Raw genomic sequence first — 20,013 nt, 5'->3', positions numbered from 1 at the left:
ATTAAAAAAATCATGTAAGTCTTCAGATAATGAAATTTACACTGTTATCAAAATAATTCTAAACTTATGAATTTACTTTTGTTTATAATCCCTTTAATCTACAAATTAATGAAAGTTAAACAGAGAAATATGAATTGTTCAAATATCAAAAAGAACAAAGGTTGAATAATTATACAATTTCTTTCATATGAAATTCTAAATTAGGGTTTGTTTAATGTTTATCTTGTTTGTTAATCTTAAATCAAAATTTATAAATATAGTTTTACTTCATTTAAATATACTTAAAAATTTGATATGTTTTGTAATTGATATTGGCTTGAAATAAAGAATAATTAACTATAGAATAACAAGTACAGTTTTAAACACATTTCTATAATTATAGGATGACTAGATTTATCAAGTGGTTGTAACTAGGTACCACACAAATTGGTAATTATAGAATTTAAATTCTTCACCAAAAAAATTGCTTAAATCAGAATAACTCCCAACTAGAGGAGTCCAGCTATTGGAGAAAAAATATTGTAGATTAGGTTTGTAATTTCAATATAGTCAATTTCAGAGGTACCCCATATTTCTATCATAATGTAACTTAATACTTTAGAATTCATTTAAAGGCTTTTTCAAAAATATTCTTTGGATTTTCATACTGTATAGTAATAAAAGTTTCAATTTAAACTAAAAAACATACATGACCATTTTAAAAGCAAGAAAAATAATTTTTGGTTTATGAAATTTTAGAGAAATAGAAAGTTCTCTATTAGTGAAATATAGAATTAAAACTGCTTACAGTAATGTTTGGTCTCCAGGTTTTGAAATAAAATATAAACATGCAATTACTTTAAAAGTCATGGAATTTTTTTAAAAAAGTTAACCAAAGTTACTTTAATAATAAATAAAAAATCACAGCAAACTTTTTCAAATTTTTACAAAACACAGTCTCTATACTAGAAATTAATATGTAACACAATCTTTATAATTTTGACAATTAGATTTGTTTTTCTTGATATAAAAGGATATTCACATTTAAAGATCTCTAATACTTGATAATCAAAAAAAAGTTCGTATACTTTATATGGAAATTTGAAAGCTTTTTTTTTATCAATTTAATGGTATATTTATGTTGCTGAAAACTGAGTTTAATAGAAGTATTTTACATTATGTTACTCAAAATGTTAAGAGAATGAAAATTAATATACCATTCACCTATCAAGGCTTTTAGGAAAGCATATGGATTGAAAGCCAAAAATATAATATCATACAAAATCAAGTATTTTTAATTTTTGTTTCTTAATTGATATTGATTTTTTAACAAATACTGAAACAATTTTTAAAGGCAGGTAGGTAATATTTTTGAAAGCTTCATCATTTTTTTCTCTCACAAGTTTACAGTAAATTAAATTTAATCAAAAGAAAATTAAAATAGTTTTGAGAGAGAGAATGTTTTCATTAAAAAAATTCTTTACTTTTTAAAGTTTTAATAGATTAACTGAAGCTTGTGTGTGATAAACTTTTAAAATGAAAGATTCTTTATAAATATTTTTCTATAAAAACTTTAATAGTGTTTAAAGTTTTGAATGAATGGTGACAATAACCTTAGAATAATTAAAAGGTAGAACAACCAGTAGGAACTTTTGGATGCTTTTCTTCACTTTGTATTCTTGTTTTAAATTTCAAATAATAATTTTCAAGAAAAAAAAAGTTAATTTTTTAATAAATATCTACATTTGTTTTACATTTTAAGTCAACAATTAGTCCAGCCTAAGACAATTGTAATTTGTACTTTTACATACTTTTTTTTTTATAGATATTTCATGATAATATTAAATAATTAATACATTTACTAATGTAAAGATGGTATACATATAAAAATGTTGTTGGAAGGAGAAACATTCTAGATTGATATGGTACAATCATTCTAGATTGATATGCTACAATCTGGCGCCATAGGTCTACAATTACATATTTTTTTTTTAATATGATTTATAAGAGATTAATTGAAAGTGTTAAATGAAAAAAACTTTTTTTAGGTTAAAAATGGGCAATATTTATTTTTTTTACCATTGGAAATTTTTGTTTCTGAGTAACCTTTTTAATGTTAAAAGGAACTCGATTCATTGACAAAAAAAAGGAACCTACTAAAAAGTCAAATAAGACCTTAAACACTTGATTTTACGATTTAATATAATAATTATTAAATAACTGGCCCCATTTGAAAAAATGAGCAACTTTTTAAATTATAATGCTATTTTCATTAAATACTTTGAAATATAATTTAAAACTTATAGTAAAAAACTGTTCATGTTACATATTAAATATTTTTAATATATACTTTTAACTTTATTGAGATCATTGTGTAAACATTTATACATAATAACAGTTTATTAACTTAAAATTAAAGTAATCTTTAGCAAAGAACATTTTAATTTTTTTTTGAGAAACTATATAATTCTCACATAGATTTTATAAAGATCAATTTGCAGAATTAAATCTTCTGAATATAGTGAGCTTTGTAATCCATTTAAAATGAAAACTTTAAAACATAGGGGTCATTTTTTTCGCATATATTCTGTAAAATTGTGTGTTACTGTTTAGTCAAATGCGCTTATTAAGTCAAAGTGTTTTTAATTTTGACCAAATATTTATAAATGAAATGGTCCATAATTAAGAACAGTTTGCCCAACACTAAATCTTGTGGAATCATGGGAAAAGAATAACCCTCTTTTATATCTGGGAAAATTTAGTTTTACAATGTGACAAGTATAATACACTTTTAATCTTCTTATATTTCGAAAATAAAATAACTAGAAAGAATGTGGGTGTGGAAGGTTTGAATCCCAAGAGTTGAATAATTAATAATGCCCCCATACAAAATCAGCCTTGGCATTAATTTCAATTATTTCCTTAGCTTGGAGACCATTTCTTCTTTGGGTTAATCCATTCTTGTTTTGTGTGTCTGTCTATTTTCATATACAAGTCCATATCTCATAATATTATTATTATATATTATATAATTATATAAATAAAAGAAAATATCAATTATTGTTTGTTGTTCACTTAGCTTTAAGCATCAAATTTTTGTGGAATTTAGTTATTCTGTATTTTTTATTCTTTTTGTTCTCCTTGTTTCTCCTTCTCTGCTTTAACTAAAATAAAAAAAATAATAAATTAGTAAATTAAATAAAAAACCATTATGCAATATTTCTAACAAGCAACTACGCCCCTAAAAACCTAATTGAGGACGTGGAGATTTGTGACATTTTAAAAACATTTAATGATAATTTTCATGCAAGCTGATAATGCATATTTATAGCATCGTATTATAAACAGCTTACCGCGGATATTAAATTGATAAATTTTAAGATAAAAACAAGTTTGCTTTCCTGAGGGACCCGGAACAATAAACTGGTATTATCTTACGTTATTTTATTCATTTTTATATTCGTGGAAAATTGTCTGTAATTCGATGCTTAAATTTTTTTGGGTATAGCTGAAAACCAGTTCTAATCCAGCGTATATTAATCGGTTTCAAAGACATACTAGCATAAATTTTCTGTAATATCCCCGGGTCATAGGAATAGGTATAGGAAACAAAAGCTACAAAAGAACGAAATTTTGACTTTATAAATAGCCAAAAAATGCGGGGGGATTTAGTTAATATCTATTTATCCTCAATATACCTATTACAATATTCCATATTCAACGAATGAATGAGAACAGTAATCTTATTAACAAACATCAAATAATAATACTCAATAATCTATTTAATATAATAAAAAAATAACAAATCAAGAAACTTAGTTTTGACATTTAAAATAGAAATTTAATCCAATTATAAAAAATACATTTTCCTCATGCTCAACAGAATAAAGCTAATTAAATTATTTTCCAGCATAACTTCGAAACCGATTAATAACCATAGGTTTATAACCGGTTCTCAGCCATGGTGTTTTGTTTTGGCCGGGCCTTCGGCTAATTGGGTTTAACAAAACTCATTTTAATCCTTTAAATATCCGCGGAAAGATGTTTATAATACTATGAGATAAATAACTATTAAAGTCAAACAGTAAGAATGACTTTTAAAGTCATTAGCCCCGAGGTGCCGAAGGCACGGGCTAAAAAAACTGGTTTTAATCTTATGATTGTACATTTTTATATTCGTAGAAAGCTGGATTTAATACGATGCTAGACATAGTTTTTTTTCGTATGGATGAGAACCGGTTCCTATCCACCGGATTCGAATGAATACGAGAAATACTTTTTCTTCTGTTGCAATATCCCCACTTCTAAACTTCTAAAAATACCCATGTACTATCAAAAACTGGGATAATCCTTTAAATTTCCCGATTGGCCACAGAAATCCTCCACACCAAATCATTTTGCTTAACCTAACCTAAGCTATGAGTCAGAATTACAGATACTTATTTTCTATAATAGTTATTCATCGCATCGTATTATAAACAGCTTTACGCGGATATAAGATGCACGATTATTAGATTAAATTCAGTTTTGTTAGTCCCGAAATGCCGATGACACGGGCTAATAAAACTGGTTTTAATATTATGATTGTACTTTTTGATATTCGTAGAAACCTGGATATTATACGATACTATACATGATTTTTCATTATGGCTTAGAACCCGATCTAATTCAGCGGATATTAATCGGTTTCTAAGTCATATTGGAAGATTAATTAAATCTAAAATGAAAATAGAGGGGGAGTTATAGCTCCACCAATGTATCGAGGTAAATGTTGAAAACTGCTGACATTTGTGTTGTAAAAGTATGCTATGGCAGAAAAGTTTTAGTAATAGTGGATGTGATTAATACCACATCAAAACTTTTACATTGATAAAAAGCATTCATTTTTTCCCCCAGTATGGCTTCGAAACCGATTAATATCCGATGAATTAGAACCGGTTCTCAGCCATACTAGAAAATCATGTATTACATACAATTTTCCACGAATATTAAATAAAAGTCATTAAATTAATAACAGCTGGTTATCCCGGGCATTCAGGCCACTCAGGGCTAACACAATCGTTTTAATCTTATAATTTTTCATTTCAATTTCCGCGGAAAGCTGTCTACAATACGATGCAAAAAATAACTATTAAATTTAATATGTCTCTGATTTAAAATTATAGTTTTATAAAAGTAATTTAACTTGACAAGAAATTGCTACATTTTCTAAAAGAATATTATTACTGAAAAATTGTATTTTGAAACCTTTCTGACTTAATTTTTAGTTTATATACATTATACATACATGCAAAGAAACAAAAATTAAAAAAAGAGGGTAGTTTTTACGCTTATTCACTGTAAAGTTGTGTTTAGTCAAATGCGCTTATTAGGTTAAACTGTTAAATGTTCAGAATTAAGAAGAGTTTGACTTAACAAGCGCATTTGACTGAACGCTAACACAAAACTTTACAGAAAATTCAAAAAATTACCCTCCTTTTAAAAAAGCATAAACATAATTAATTAATAGCATGCAACATTTAATTTCCATCACCTCATATGTGTATTTAGTTGGACTCTTTCTTATGCTAGCCATTATGTCTGCTTGCAGTCCTGTTATCTAGATAGATAGTCATATACATACTATGAAAGCAAGATAGATAGTTACATTTATAGTTGGATAGCAAGATAGATACTTACATACATAGTTAGATAGCAAGATAGATAGTTACATACATAGTTGGATAAATAGTTACATATATAGTTAGATAGATAGTTATGTATTGTACATAGCTGGATAGCAATATAGATAGTTACTTAAAGTTTTTTTGCCCCCTTTTAAAAGCATGCACAAGTTTAGTAATGTTAAAAAAGCAGCATTTTTAGTGTAGATAAATTTGAAGCATTTTTCTTACCTTTTTTCTATGGCTCCGGCTGCCTTTTCTTAAAGATTTGCGTCTTTGATTAAACTGTGCCGAGTCATCAAAACTTGTTGATGAAGATTGTGTGGAAGGGAAGGATAATGATGATCCCGTGGTATCTCTGTACCCTCGCATACTTCCACCCTGACATAAATAGTTTTAAATTAGAGAAGTCTAGCGGATTTTTTTGGTGCTACAAATTTGAAAAAAAAACATTGCAGATTTTTTGGTACTGCATATTATGCAAGTTTTTAAACTAGAGAAGTCTACCGGATGTTATTGGTACTACATATCATATGGTTAAAGCCACCTTGCGGATTTTTTTGGTTCCACATATCATATTATTAAAACCACCTTGAGATCCTTCAGTACAAACAAACATCCTGTTACTTTTTATAAGGTTTAATACAACATTGCGGATTTTTTGGGTACTACACATAGTACAAGTTTTGAAAAGAAACAATCGCATAATTTGTAATGATGAATATTTTAATCATTACTTACTTTTGTAAAGGCTCTGAGTTCATCAAATTTTGACCGAGGCTTTTCTGTCTCAAAATATCTGATTGTTCCCCAATTGTTGTTGTTATCCTAAAAAATAATAAAGTTGACAACATGCATAAAAGCAAAGCTCTGAAACGGCAGGACAAACAAACATTAACACTTGTTGAGTGTCAGAACTGATTGCAAAAATAAGATGAATAGGATGATTATAACATTCAAAAATTTGTTTTCAAAAAAGTAAAAATCAGTATGTTTAAAATGGCCGTACGGACTTTCTGACAACGATTATAGAGTTTCTACGCTTCCTTAATCGTACGATATTGTTTAAGGAATAATCATGCAAAGTTTGAAATCATCATGAATTTAGGAGAAAAGCTACTGTAAAAATAGGACGAAACTCGCTACTTTGAAAAAGTACTTACATCTCTGCCATTGTTAAACTGTTTATTTCTGCGTGGCCCCAGGCCGTTGACGGCCCTTAGGTTGTCCTCCAGCCGCGACAGCGGGCTCTGATCCTCGGCCGACTGCTCTGGTGCCATGTAGCGGATGCCTGTGTTCCACGCGCCGCGGTCCTTCTCTTGAGACAGCGGCCGTCCGCGCAGCTTTGAAATGACCTCCTGCAGGTTGGAATCCAGCGGCCGTTTGACGGTTTCTCCGGGAGTGTAACTGACAGTTCCAAATATTTCCTAAAAAAATGTTAAATGACATCTCAATATTAAAATATCAAAATAAAAATCATACGATTAATCACAGTTTGTTAGCCTTCGGCCCCTTAGGTCTAATAAAACTGGTTGTAATCTTAAAAGTTTTCATTTTTATATGCAGAGAAAGCTGCCTATAACACGATTCGATAAATAACTATTGTCACAAGCCTTTTATAACATACATATATAATAAGCATTTTTCTAGTCAAGATTCAATTTATAATTCATTCTTATATAAAAGTTACAGGATATCTTTCCAAATATCCTGCTAACTTCTGAACCGATATGGTTCTCCTTTACAATGTAGCTTCTTATAGTAGTAACTTGTGGTTGTGTGTGCCTGTTAAGATCTCATAAACTGATTGACAATTTTTAGATAAATTTATTATTAGAGGAGAGGTTTTAAGCTATTTTGTGGAAGGCAATGGTCGAAGCTACTATTTATATTTTTAAATAGAATAGAATTATTAAACGTTCCAAAATTAGACTGTATAGTAGTTTATTTTTATTAATGCAACCCAAAAATACGCTAAGTAATTGATATTAAAGTATAATTGAAGTAAGAAAAAGTTTTTAAAAAATAAATTAATGTTTTTTAATAAATCCTTTTTTCAACTTTAATAGCTATTTATCACGTCGTATTATAGATAGTTTTTTTGGCCCCGATAGACCGGAGTCCCGGCTTACAAAACTGGCATTAATTTCATGATTTAAAAAAAAATATTCGTTTGTGATACGTTGCTATAAATAATTTTTCAGTATGGCTGAGAACCAGTTCAAATCCAGCGGATATTAATTGGTTTCGAAACCATACTGGAATAAAATTTTGAATAATTGTCTGTATTTCTATAGTATATTTATATCAACAGCGTAGAAATGTAATTTATGTTAACCCATTAATCATTGACGGTATTTTCCACTTTTAAACAAGGATGGCAACATCCATCAATGAAGCCATAAATTTTTAGTATTTAATAAGCATAAATCAGTGCGACAACCATGGATGCTTTATATTTAATCATTTAGGAGCTCTCTATTCGAAGGCGTAGCAAAGAGCAAAGGAAAGCAAATAGACTAAAACCAAACTAAGACTTAAATCTACATGGAAAAAAACTTTCAACCATCGATGAACCAATATAATGCATCCGTAAAATGCAGAACTCAAACAGTTCAGTAGTTGTCAAAATTATTAGACTTCAGACAAAAAAAAGAGACACTTTAGTACTAGTACAAAAGAATGGACACTATGGCTTGATTCATCTTTATTTTTCATTTTAATTAGAAAATATTTCATTAAGTAAATTTGTACAATTATAGAAAAATTCCGCTCCAAGCCAACAAATGTTTAAAAATAAACCTTACTGCTATATTTAAACCTATTCCTCATATTCGTATTTATAGAATCAACAATTTAGTATTTATTTGCTATTTTTTCTGCAGAAATGCAAAATATTAAATTTAAATATCATTTTAAAAGTATTTTAATACCTATTAAAAGGAATAATTTGGTTTTAAATTATATTTTTTGTATTTTTTTTTTCAATAAAGTTTATGTGCTGTTGAATTTAAGTTCTCACAAATTTCAGTCTAATTTATGACTCTTCATATTCAACCGAAGGAGTAAATTTTGTTTACCATAATGGGGGGGGGGGGGCATACATCAACTTTCCTCCTATTGCCTTATCCCTTTAGTATTTGCCTTAGACAATCAGACAATCATCAAGCTATTTTATATCATAGACTAGCGGCTGCGCCTCTAATATCTAGAGGTTTATTCCAAGGGGTATAGTGAAGGCAAAACAATATAGCCTAAAACCAACTCACTACCTTATATAATAATAGCGGCTTTTTTGGGGGGGGGGGGTTAATCGTCTCCCTTTTTAAATTTTATTCTTACAAAGAATTTTTTTTTGGGGGTGGGTATTTTTAAGTTTTTGGGGGGTTTGGGGTTGTCCCACTCCCAAAGCAAATAGCTTAAAACCATCCCTGGAACAGTATGTATATTCCCTGAAGAGAAGAGCCCAATCGGTTCAGTGGTTACTGAGATCTTAAGCTACAGACAGACATCGTTCTACTTTGTATTATAGATTATATATCAATCTATCAAGATTAGTTGCGATTAATTGCTTTTTAATATAAATTTGTAATGAAAAATTACAGGAACTTTGGGTTAAAAGTTTTTACCAATAATTTTTCAAATTTCTGGTTAATTTTAGAATCTCGCGGCGAAGTTAGATATTAAATTTATATTTAGAACTAAACAAGGATGACAATATCAATTAATCGAAGCTTTTGTTGATATAAAACTATGTGTACTTGATACATTAATTTAACATAAAATTATTAAGCCGATTTGAATATGACTACTTGATTTCTGGGAGGTAGGGGACATTGGGCAGTTTATTACACTAGTCCTCAAAGTTTATTGATAGTGTTTTTTTATTCCTTAGCTTTCAAATTTTGATTGGTTGGTTCATTCGATTGAATGTTCAAATGTTTCTAACTATTTGTATTTTACAATAGGGGTATTTATGTGTCTTTTCATTGGGGATGTACATCAATTTATTGGACATAGTCTTATCCTATTAGATCTCTTTCTTGTTTTCCATACAAACATTTCACCCTAAAAACATAAAAGCTTCGCTTTTAATAAGAATGATATCTTCCTTTTAAAGTTACCGAGAAAATATTAAAATTTTCACAAAAGTTTCTACACACACACACACAGATATAGAAACAAATATTACACACACACACACACACACACACACATACTTACACATACACACACACATACACACACATACACACACACACACACACACACACACACACACACACACAAACACACACACACACACACACACTTACACGCACACACAAATAAACCTGAAACTATGTATGAATGAACCACAAAACAGTTGGAACGGTGGAAATATTTTTTTATTTACTTTTCTACTTTTTAAATTAAAAGGAAGGGTGATCACTGAGACGATATATGGAGGAAGGTAACAAGGAACTTTTAAAATCTGTTTTTTAAGCTTTGAAACTTTGGGTACTTTAAACCGATTTTTAGATTGGTACAAACTGTGAATGCCCAAACTTTTCTATTATTAATTTTAATCTTCAATAGGGTAATTTTGTTTAAGATCATATGTTACGTTATTATTCATTGTTTTATCCCTTATGATCTCAGGAATAGCCATAATGTTCTCTTCATTTTAACAACCATAGATTATTTTTCAAAACGGAAAGAAAATTATTCTTTTTTTCCAACTAACATGCATACAAAATATTATATTAAATTACTTTTAAAATGGATATAGAATACGTGGATATTGTGAGAGATTTTCGCATACCCTGATAAATGTTTCTCCAAGCAGGCTAATATAACATCATCTTGTATTTACCCCATCCCCTTCTCTGGCTATGGAGAAACGTATTGACAAATATCTAGGGACTATACTAGCAACCTAAATTGTTGACAAAAATTCCCCTGTCACAATATCCACTTATCATATATCCATTACTAAAAGGCTAAAAATAGAAATTGAATTGAAAATATAAAAATGAGTTTTAAAACTTCAATATTAAACAAATGATTTTTTAACACAAGTAAAGACAATACAATTAAATCCTTATATAAAAGAAGCAGAATATCTGTTTGTACCGAAGTATCTCACAAACCGCTAGACCGATATGGGTCTCCTTTACAGCAAAGCTTCTCCTAGGTCCCAGGAATTATTATAACTACAAATAATTAAAAGTCCTAAAAATATTACGAAAATTTTTTTAAGTTCAAGTATTTTTACATTATGACATAAGGACAGATGGACGTACTGACATACCATTTTTGTTGAGGAGCTGCCTTATTAAAAAAGATCTCCTACCTCCTCTTTATCTCCGGATAAATCTTGAGATTGTTCCCCGGATTTTTCAGCAGGACTCACATTTATCTTTTGTCGGTCACGAAACCTCCTAAAAAAGCCTGTATGAAAACAATGTGTGGATACACATTACTGCACACTTTCTACCTATTAGGAAACTGCCATTTGGGAAGAAAATTTTCATATAAATATCATATAAAATTTGACTGTATATATAAATGTAAATAATATTCATTTATTGTTGTTGTTATTTTTATTTATGACACCCAAGAATGATAATTCTAATCAAATCTAAAAACACCACAAACAGATAAAATGATTCAAATTAGCTCTGCAACTGTTAGTCGCAGCTGCATTTACCATCAGATGCAATAAGCCACAATCGCAGCCAACAGGTTTTGAATAGTAGCCGCAAGTGCCGAGTAGCACAATTATTACAGCTGCAATTGCTATAAAATGATGGCTGATCGCAGCAACCGCGAAACATCAATATTTAACAAACTGTGAAGCTGCAGCCGTTCCGTCACAAACGGACGACTTCGATTAATTAAACCAGGGCGCCTTGCGCGTCAACCCATTGTGAGCCTAAGAATTTTACAATTTTAAAATCAGCTGGAAGTCTATACCTAGCCAAAAAATGGTAATCTCTCTTTTAAAAAAAATAAACGGATTTGAATTTGAGGCTTAGTCGCAGCTGCCGAGCCCGAAATATTTATTCCTAGTATTAAATCAATATCCGTTATATTTTAATGAATCAATTTTATAAAATAATTTACCCAGCGGTTTTAAGTAAAAACAATTTTCGTTAAATTATAATAAATTAAATGGAAACATTTCTACAGAAAATAATTATATCATAATCTTTTTTTTCTTAAGAATAAATTAAAATATTTTCTCGTATTCATTCGAATCCGGTGGATAGGAACCGGTTCTCATCCATACGAAAAAACTATGTCTAGCATCCTATTATATCCAGCTTTATACGAATATAAAAATGTACAATCATAAGATTAAAACCACTTTTTTTAGCCCGTGCCTTTGGCACCTCGGGGCTTAAAAAAACTGGTTTTAATCTTATAATTGTACATTCTTTATCCGCGGAAAGCCGTTTATAAAACGATAAAAGAAATAACTATTAAATAAAATCAATAGATCCAAAGAGAGAAAAGGTAGAATTTGATTTAACTACCATAGTTCTATCTCTACAAGACCCTAAAGATTCATTACTCAATTCTCATTACTTTACCTAATTCTGGATATAATGTACGTGGATTTTATGACAGGTAATTATATATCAATTCCAATACTTGAAAAGATATAGCTTCCAAATCTTTCATTTCACTCATAAAAAATAATATTTCTCTTTGCATCGAATTTGCTGTTTTTTTTTTAAAACAGTGGTTTTAACTTCAGTTATGATAAACAAAATTACTAAAAATTACTAAAAATTAGAATTATTGGTTGAAAAGTTAGGACAAAACTTAGTTTCACTTCCCAAGGTTTAAAAGACGATTCAAAATTGAGAATAGTTATTTCTCGTACGTATTATAAACGGCTTTCTGCGGATATAGAATGTACAATTATAAGATTAAAACTAGTTTTTTTAGCCCCGAGGTGCCGGAGGCACCGGCTAAAAAAACTGGTTTTAATCTTATGATTGTACATTTCTATATTCGTAGAAAACTGGATATAATACGATGCTAGACATAGTTTTTTCGTATGGATGAGAACCGGTTCCTATCCACCGGATTCGAATAAATACGAGAAAAATAATTCATAAAACTTTGGGTACCAGTTTAGCTTAACAGCTTATCCTACCCCTACATCCTTGATAAGCCAACTAATTATTTGGTATTCTATCCATTCATTAACTCGTAATCAACCATAAAAGATCTAATTAACACTGAATCAGAGCCAGATACTGGGGAGGGATGGGACATTGGCCTGTTTATTACACTAGTTCTTAACGTTTTCTTATTCGTTGTACTTTTATTGAATTTTGAATGGTTGGTGTCCAAATGTTTCAACAACTAATCTACAGAAGTGGTAATTTTGTGTATCATCTTTTGATATGTACATCAATTCATCGGCCCTTATCTTATCCCTTAAGATCCCTCTGGGGCCAGATACAGATATTCAGATATTCTCATTTTAGGGAAGCTTCAAATAATTCCATGGATAGTTTTAGGCTTTATATTTAAAAATCAAATAAAAAAGATGGTTCAAGGCTATTTTTCTCCCTCTTTGAATGTTACTATTAGGTTAAAGGGATTTTTAGACTGACTATCTCTTTTTGTATATGTGTAAAAACATGTATCTTCTTATTATTCTTCAGGGAAAAAATAATTAATTTATCTTTCTACTTGGTGTCTATTTTTAGAAAAAAAGTATTTTAATTATGATAGAAATAGATTTATCTATCTAACTTTCTTTCTATCTACTAGTGACTACGCCTCTAGATGCCTCATTTACAAATCTTAAACAGAAAAGAAAGAAAAAAATTTGGTGGAGGCAATCTAGGGACGATTTCACTTCGGAGGATGGAGGAACCTCCCCCAAAATAGCTATAAACCTTTACAGGACCTATGATAAGCTAAACTGTAAAGTATAACCATATCGGTTGAGTGGTTAGCGTGATCTTTAAAAACACACTGATGGACACAAGACATCCTGTTACTTTTATATAAGGATATCAATCCAGGTAAAACCAACAAGCGAAATAAGTATAAAATAATATTTGGGGGGCAGATGAAAGGTCGTCAACTTTAATAAGGGTTGGCCCCCAACAACAGCTGAAATTACGTATAGGTTTGGTGATTTTTCCCCCGAAATAATTTCGTTGTTGGTAGAAGTTGATATCTATCCACCTATCTTTACCTGGAAGATCTGACTCTATCAGAATGGAACCTTGAGAAAGGATGGGATGATCTGGGGATTTCATTGGTTTCCAACGCCTAAATAAAAAAAAACAAATAAATTATCAACTTCAATTATTTTAAGAAAATGATAATTTTTGAGTAAAACGAAGCAGCTTATAGTGCCTAATAAAAATAATAAATAAAAATATTGTTATAATAACTCTTATAATTCAGATGTAAACTTTTTATGTAAATAATTAAGACAAATAAAGAATCAAATGATAATAATAATAAAAGTACGCCATACAATGCATATGACCAATGGTAGGCCAGTATACATTGTAATTGACAAATTGTAAATTTATACTGGCCTATCATCGGTCATTTGTATTGTATGACGTCATTTATTAGGCACTATAAGCTGTTTCGTAAAAAAAACAGTTTCTTACCTTTTGGTGAATTTTTCTAGCCAGTCGCCACATTTTCTTGAGCTCACGACAGCTGGGCACCTTTTCTCCATCCAGAAAATCATCGTAATCAGTTTCTCGCTCTCCCCGACTAAGCAGCGGCAGTTGATTGTTGCGCCGCCGACCGCCATTTTGATTTTTTCCCGCCCAATCGTATCTGTTTCTGTTCATGTATGCAATTTCGTCCATGTTCTTGTTATTGTTACTGGAAGAAGAAAGACCCGCCGCGGGATTTTGAGATTTGTCGTTGTCCTCCATAAGTTGGAAACTGACAACTTCCAGAGGATTCAAGATGGAAGGTTGCTGATAGTAATAATCTTGAGAGGGTGAACTGCTTTTTGAACTGCTGCTAAAAATATCTCCTTGCTTTTGTGGCGGCTGTTGCACGTCTTGCGGTACAAAACCGTACACAACAGATCTTTTTTCATTATTATTGTTTTCGTACAATTGTACAGCATCTTCATTATGTAGTGATTCATCATTACTAAACATATGAGGCTGCTGCTGCAAAATGTCGCCTTCCTCACTGAGCAACAGCTGATTATCTTGTGGCACAGCCTGACCGCCACTACCAGCAACGCCATCTTGTGGCACAGAATCACTGTTTGTGTAGACAAGCATGGCGCGTGACGTGTGTGTCAAGGAAACAAGGATAATTGTGAGCACAGCTGCAACTGATGGTATTTTCCGGCTGCGGCCGCAGTATGCTGGTACAGTTCTTATATGGCCACAAGCAGCAGTCAAAGTACGGACAGTACAGTTGCGCTGCAAGCTACGGGTCAACGCGTTCATAATATACAATGTCTTAAAGGTTCTTTTAACTATTAATCAAAAGTTTTTTGTTAAATCTGACTTCTTATGTAACTTTTTTTTTACAATAGAAGATGTGTTTTTTTAATTTTCGGCTGTATAAAAACTTTTTTAAATTTTCACTTTTATACTTTTTAGTGTAAAATATAAAAAAAGTCACTGATAAAGTTTATTTGTAGAACAGGGTAGGATGAAGTCTTTTGAAAGCTGAATATGTCACTTGAAAGCCTAAAAACAAAAACATTTTTTTAAAAATTGTGAACAATGAACATGGGCCAAACTAAATTTTGAATGGCTGAATTAATAAGGGAGTTATTTTTTTCTTGAGTTGATTTCTTTTGTGAGGTTGGTGGTACCCTCCTCCAAAATAATTATAAACCATCCCTTTGACCTATAAGAAGCTATAAGCGATAAGCAAGATATTTTAGACAGACATACACATATCCTGTTACTTCAATGTAATTATTGGGTATAGTAACTGAATATAAATCAAACAGAAGAACATTTTACACTTTAAGAACAGTTATTTTATTTTTAGTTTAACCAAATAAGTCATAAACGAAATAACATAATTCTAGAGAAGCTTTGCTACAAAAAAAATAATAGTTATTTCTCGCATCGTATTATAAACGGCTTTCCGCGGATATAGAATGTACAATTATGAGATTAAAACTAGTTTTTTTAGCCCCGAGGTGACGAAGTCACCGGCTAAAAAAACTAGTTTTAATCTTATGATTGTACATTTCTATATTCGTAGAAAGCTGGATATAATACGATGCTAGACATAGTTTTTTCGTATGGATGAGAACCGGTTCCTATCCACCGGATTCGAATGAATACGAGAAAAATACCTTAAAGTTTTCTATCAATGATATGCTTCTAAGAAAGCCAAATCTAAAAAAAATACATTTTTACACATAAAAATAATAAAGATTTAATATAAATATCAATAACTTTTATTCTTTTGTATATTACTTTTTCTTATGAATTAGAATATAAAGAAATATGTTTTTTTTCAAAGAATAATAAAATATTTTTAATATAAAAATCTGTATTATTCTTTTGTATTGTGTGTCTATTATGATATGAATTAAATCGCAAAGAAATGAATTGTTATTTCATATTTTTCCTTTAATAATCCATAAAAATATTATGAATAGAAGATTTAAGTGCAGTTTACGTTAAAATGTTCCTGGGTCCTATAAAATATTTTACTTATGCAAATTTCTTTATAACTATGTAATTATTTGTATATTGAAATGTTGTAAATAATGCATTTTGCTTCAATAATAATAAGTTTTTGAAAGTGAAGGGGGGAGGGGGAATTTACCGCCCACACAAAAAGGGTTAATAATAAATTTCGTATAACGCACTTAACATATTTTATTTTTATTTACAAATATTTACTTTAAACCATTCATTGTTAATATTATTTTACACAATATTTTTACCAGCGGATTCACTCTATAACTCGTGTATTTTGCTAACAATAGCCTAAAACCATGTCAAAACTTTAACATCAAACTAAAATTGCTGAAAACCATCACAAGGTTTACGTGAAGTTTCCTTAAAATGGAGAACTCAATAACTTTGGTAGTTATTTTTTTTTATGAGGGGCCAAATATTTTTTTAGTATATTTACCATATGTAAATTGGCCTAGCATTAAACCTTCCCAAAACTGATGCAGAAATTCCCCTACGCTCTGGGCAAAATATATGTAGTGTTTTTCTATTTACAAAATTCTCTTTCTTAGTTTTCAAGCTTCTTTTGTCATATGAACTTTTGTTATGAATATATCATCCTTGTTAATATTATTTTGAAGAATTTTATTTTTTATTGATAAAATCCGGCTTAAATATGTTTAACGTCACAACAAATAGAATTGCTTTTCTATTTTATATAAGAATTTTTGGATCATGGAAAGAAAACGAAGTTGCCGGTTTCGTCGTTTTTTCACAGTAGCCTTTCTCCTATTTCTAGCCCCTGCGGGGCATATTTTCTAATTCTGCGGGGCAATCATTAACATTTAATTAACCTAACCTAACCTAAAATAACCCTTCAAAAGCTACTGTGAAAATACGATGAAACCGGCATCTTCGTTTTCTTTCCATGATCCGATTTTTTTAAAAGGAATAATTTTTTTGTGATGATTTTTCTGACCTATGAGCATTTTTTAATTCACTTTGTCAAATATTTTTTTTTTTGGGGGGGGGGGGGGTTGCCTATTGATACTGGATATTGTCAAAGATTTTTTTGAGAAGGGTAAATTGAGTGGCTTCAAAGATTTGAGGGGGGGGGGGTAATCTAATGTATTTTTGAAAATTTTAATGGGTTTTAAAGTTCGAGTGGGGTTTACACCCACTTACACTACCCTTGGACGTCCATGATGTTGTCATCCTGTTTTATGTGCATTTTGGTTTGTGTTGTATCTTTTAAGGACTGGGGGAAAATCATGAATGCGCGTTAACACACACACACGCGCGCACCTAATATCTATCTATCACTCTCACACGGATATCTGTTAACTATAAGAAGCAGCATTTATGAATTTCAATGAGGACAGGAATCTAAAGGGATAAGACAATGGCCGATAAATTGATGTACAATACATCCCCAATGATAGTAAACAAAATTAACATTTTTAGATCACAATTGGTGGTTAAAACGTTTGGACACTCAACTTAATGAACCAATCAATCAAATTTCAATAAAAGTTCTTATGCCAACAAATAGGAAAACTTTATTATAAAACTTGTGGGACTAGTGTAATAAACAATCCAATGTCCCCACCCTCCATGCAATGAGGAGCTCTCAAATTTCCCCAATCATCATCATACCACTGCCGACAGACCAGTTAAACAAAGAATTGTTGTGTTGACATCAAATTTTCTACGATTTAAAGATGACAAGATCTTTGTTTGTCAGTTAATAATTCTTCATGTTAGGGATGCTTTACATTAACTCCAGAATGTTTTAGTCTATTTTTAAAAAGTTTTAGTTCTTTATAGTCCTCTCATATAAAGTAGTAAAGTTATTGTTTTTCAGTTAAGACCTCGCTAACCACTGAACCGATTTGGAAAAATTGGCATACACCCCGGGATGGTTTTAGTCTTTATAAATCTTAGTCTGAAATACTTTAGACTTTTCTCCCCCTTGGAATACAGAGCTTCTAGATACTCTTTGTTATGTTAATATAATATCAGCACTACAGGTTAACATATTTCATTCATTGTTTCTACCAAAAGTGCCTTTCTCACTTTAAAAATGGCACAAAAACCCCTAAATTATATTCATAGGTGTGCAATATCTTCCGCAGGTGTAGCATTTTTATTGTATCAGTGTGCTTTTGTATTATTTATCAATCCAACTCCCACTTGTATTTTTGTTCTTGTGTTCTTTGTAAACTTTCGGCTTCGCCCATATTTTGTTGACGTTATGTACAGGGTGCGGCACATAAATCCGGACTTTTTTTAAACGGCCATAGCGCCAAGACTACTTGACCGATCAGGACGTTTGACCCCACTATGAAAAGCTTAGGTAATGACCTTTTTACCTATAAAAATCTTTGGACGATGTAGGACGTGTACTACGAGCTGGCAGCGCATATGTTCAACTATGCAAAATCGAAGTGCGCAGGTTGCTCATGAAACTTGCTGAAGGTACTGTTAGATACATAAGTTAGGTACTAGAAATTACTAGAGTTCTTTTTTCAAGTTGGCTTAGCCGTAGTACTCCGGCAAATTGACACGTGGCAGATTGTAAGATGTTAAAAACGCCAAAAATCTTGAAAATTTCACGATTTCAGGGGCCCATATGGAACCTTGAATCTCATTTTAGACTATGAGTTGCGCTGACAACCCAAGTTAAATCTTCATGCCATTTCCAAAAAGGTATAAAACGTTGTTCTAGCTCAACTGTGGCCCAGATAAGAGCCGCCGTGTCGAAGGGTAGATTGAAAGATGGGAATTTAGATCCTGCGGATACTCACGTCCCTAAGGAAATGTTGCCTCCTAGCAGCCCAGATCTTAATCCATAAGACTAATTGACCCAGAGCTACTTTGAATCATGCACCAATAGACGTGCCTATACCACAAAGACCTTCCCCATTGCCACTATCAAGGAGAACTTCTCCAGCTTGTACAGGGACATGGTGACCAGGGCCTGCGGGCGGTTCAGGGGGCGGGTAGGGGCGGTAATTGAGGCTAGTGGCGGTTTTATTGAATAATCTAATAGTCATATACCTATTTTGCCTCTCAGTTTTTAAAATTCGATAAAATCTGTAAAATTGACGATTCTATGTTCATTTGTTTACAAATTAGAAAAAGTCCGGATTTATGTGCCGCACCCTGTATTTGACGAGGGTCGAACAGGGCAGAAAAATGGTCAAAAACCATTCCAAGATTTCAATTTGTGAATAAAATAGCCTAAAAACATCCCGGGACTTTAAGGGTTCTTTTAAAAAAGATAACTAAATCAGTTTATTAGATAGTAAATCTTAAGCCATAGACAATAAAAGCTTACTACTTTATATTATAGAATATGAAATACGAAAGTAAAGACACACCATATTTATATGATAGTATTTCAACTCCACTCCTCTTTTCCTAGCCTCAAATATTTCTAACAGGGATCTCAAGGGATAAGACAATGGACAATAAATTGATACACATCCCCAATGCTAAAAAATATTCCATCTGTAAATTAAATTTTTTTTTGTAAAGCTTTCTAATCAGGTTAATTTACAGTCAAATGTCCCCTCCCTCCATTATTTCTCTCATTCTTATTGCAAAGCTTTTCTATAATTTACAAAGTCTTCCAAGTTTTGACCATTGATCTTTCATTTGAGCGCTCTTATTTGTGTTTTTCAAACTACCTAACTTATAATAACACTAGCGGCTTCGCC

At 31.0% G+C, this 20,013-nt stretch overlaps 1 protein-coding gene across 2 annotated transcripts in view; it reads right to left on the bottom strand.

The window, feature by feature from the left end:
• Nucleotides 1-1,148: 1,148 nt before the first annotated feature.
• The window catches only part of LOC145306563 (uncharacterized), a 33,679-nt gene continuing 14,814 nt past the window's right edge, over nt 1,149-20,013 (bottom strand). The window contains exons 2-10 of one of the 2 annotated variants that reach the window (XM_080148751.1): nt 15,961-16,003; nt 14,282-15,337; nt 13,852-13,928; nt 10,978-11,065; nt 6,806-7,069; nt 6,384-6,470; nt 5,874-6,023; nt 5,513-5,578; nt 1,149-3,143 (exon numbers count right to left, since the gene is read on the bottom strand). In XM_080148751.1, coding sequence (XP_080004877.1) covers nt 3,051-3,143; nt 5,513-5,578; nt 5,874-6,023; nt 6,384-6,470; nt 6,806-7,069; nt 10,978-11,065; nt 13,852-13,928; nt 14,282-15,091 — 1,635 coding nt within the window. In that variant the 5' untranslated portion in view covers nt 15,092-15,337; nt 15,961-16,003 and the 3' untranslated portion in view covers nt 1,149-3,050. The remainder of the gene's footprint in view (nt 3,144-5,512; nt 5,579-5,873; nt 6,024-6,383; nt 6,471-6,805; nt 7,070-10,977; nt 11,066-13,851; nt 13,929-14,281; nt 15,338-15,960; nt 16,004-20,013) is intronic. The other variant, XM_080148752.1, reaches the window with a different exon arrangement.

This window comes from Acartia tonsa, chromosome 14 (assembly GCF_053477335.1).
Source record: "Acartia tonsa isolate MP-2025a chromosome 14, ASM5347733v1, whole genome shotgun sequence".
Classification (NCBI taxonomy): Eukaryota; Metazoa; Arthropoda; class Copepoda; order Calanoida; family Acartiidae; genus Acartia; species Acartia tonsa.
The sequence above is the reverse complement of the archived record's forward strand: the minus strand, read 5'-3'. Positions and strand labels throughout refer to the sequence as shown.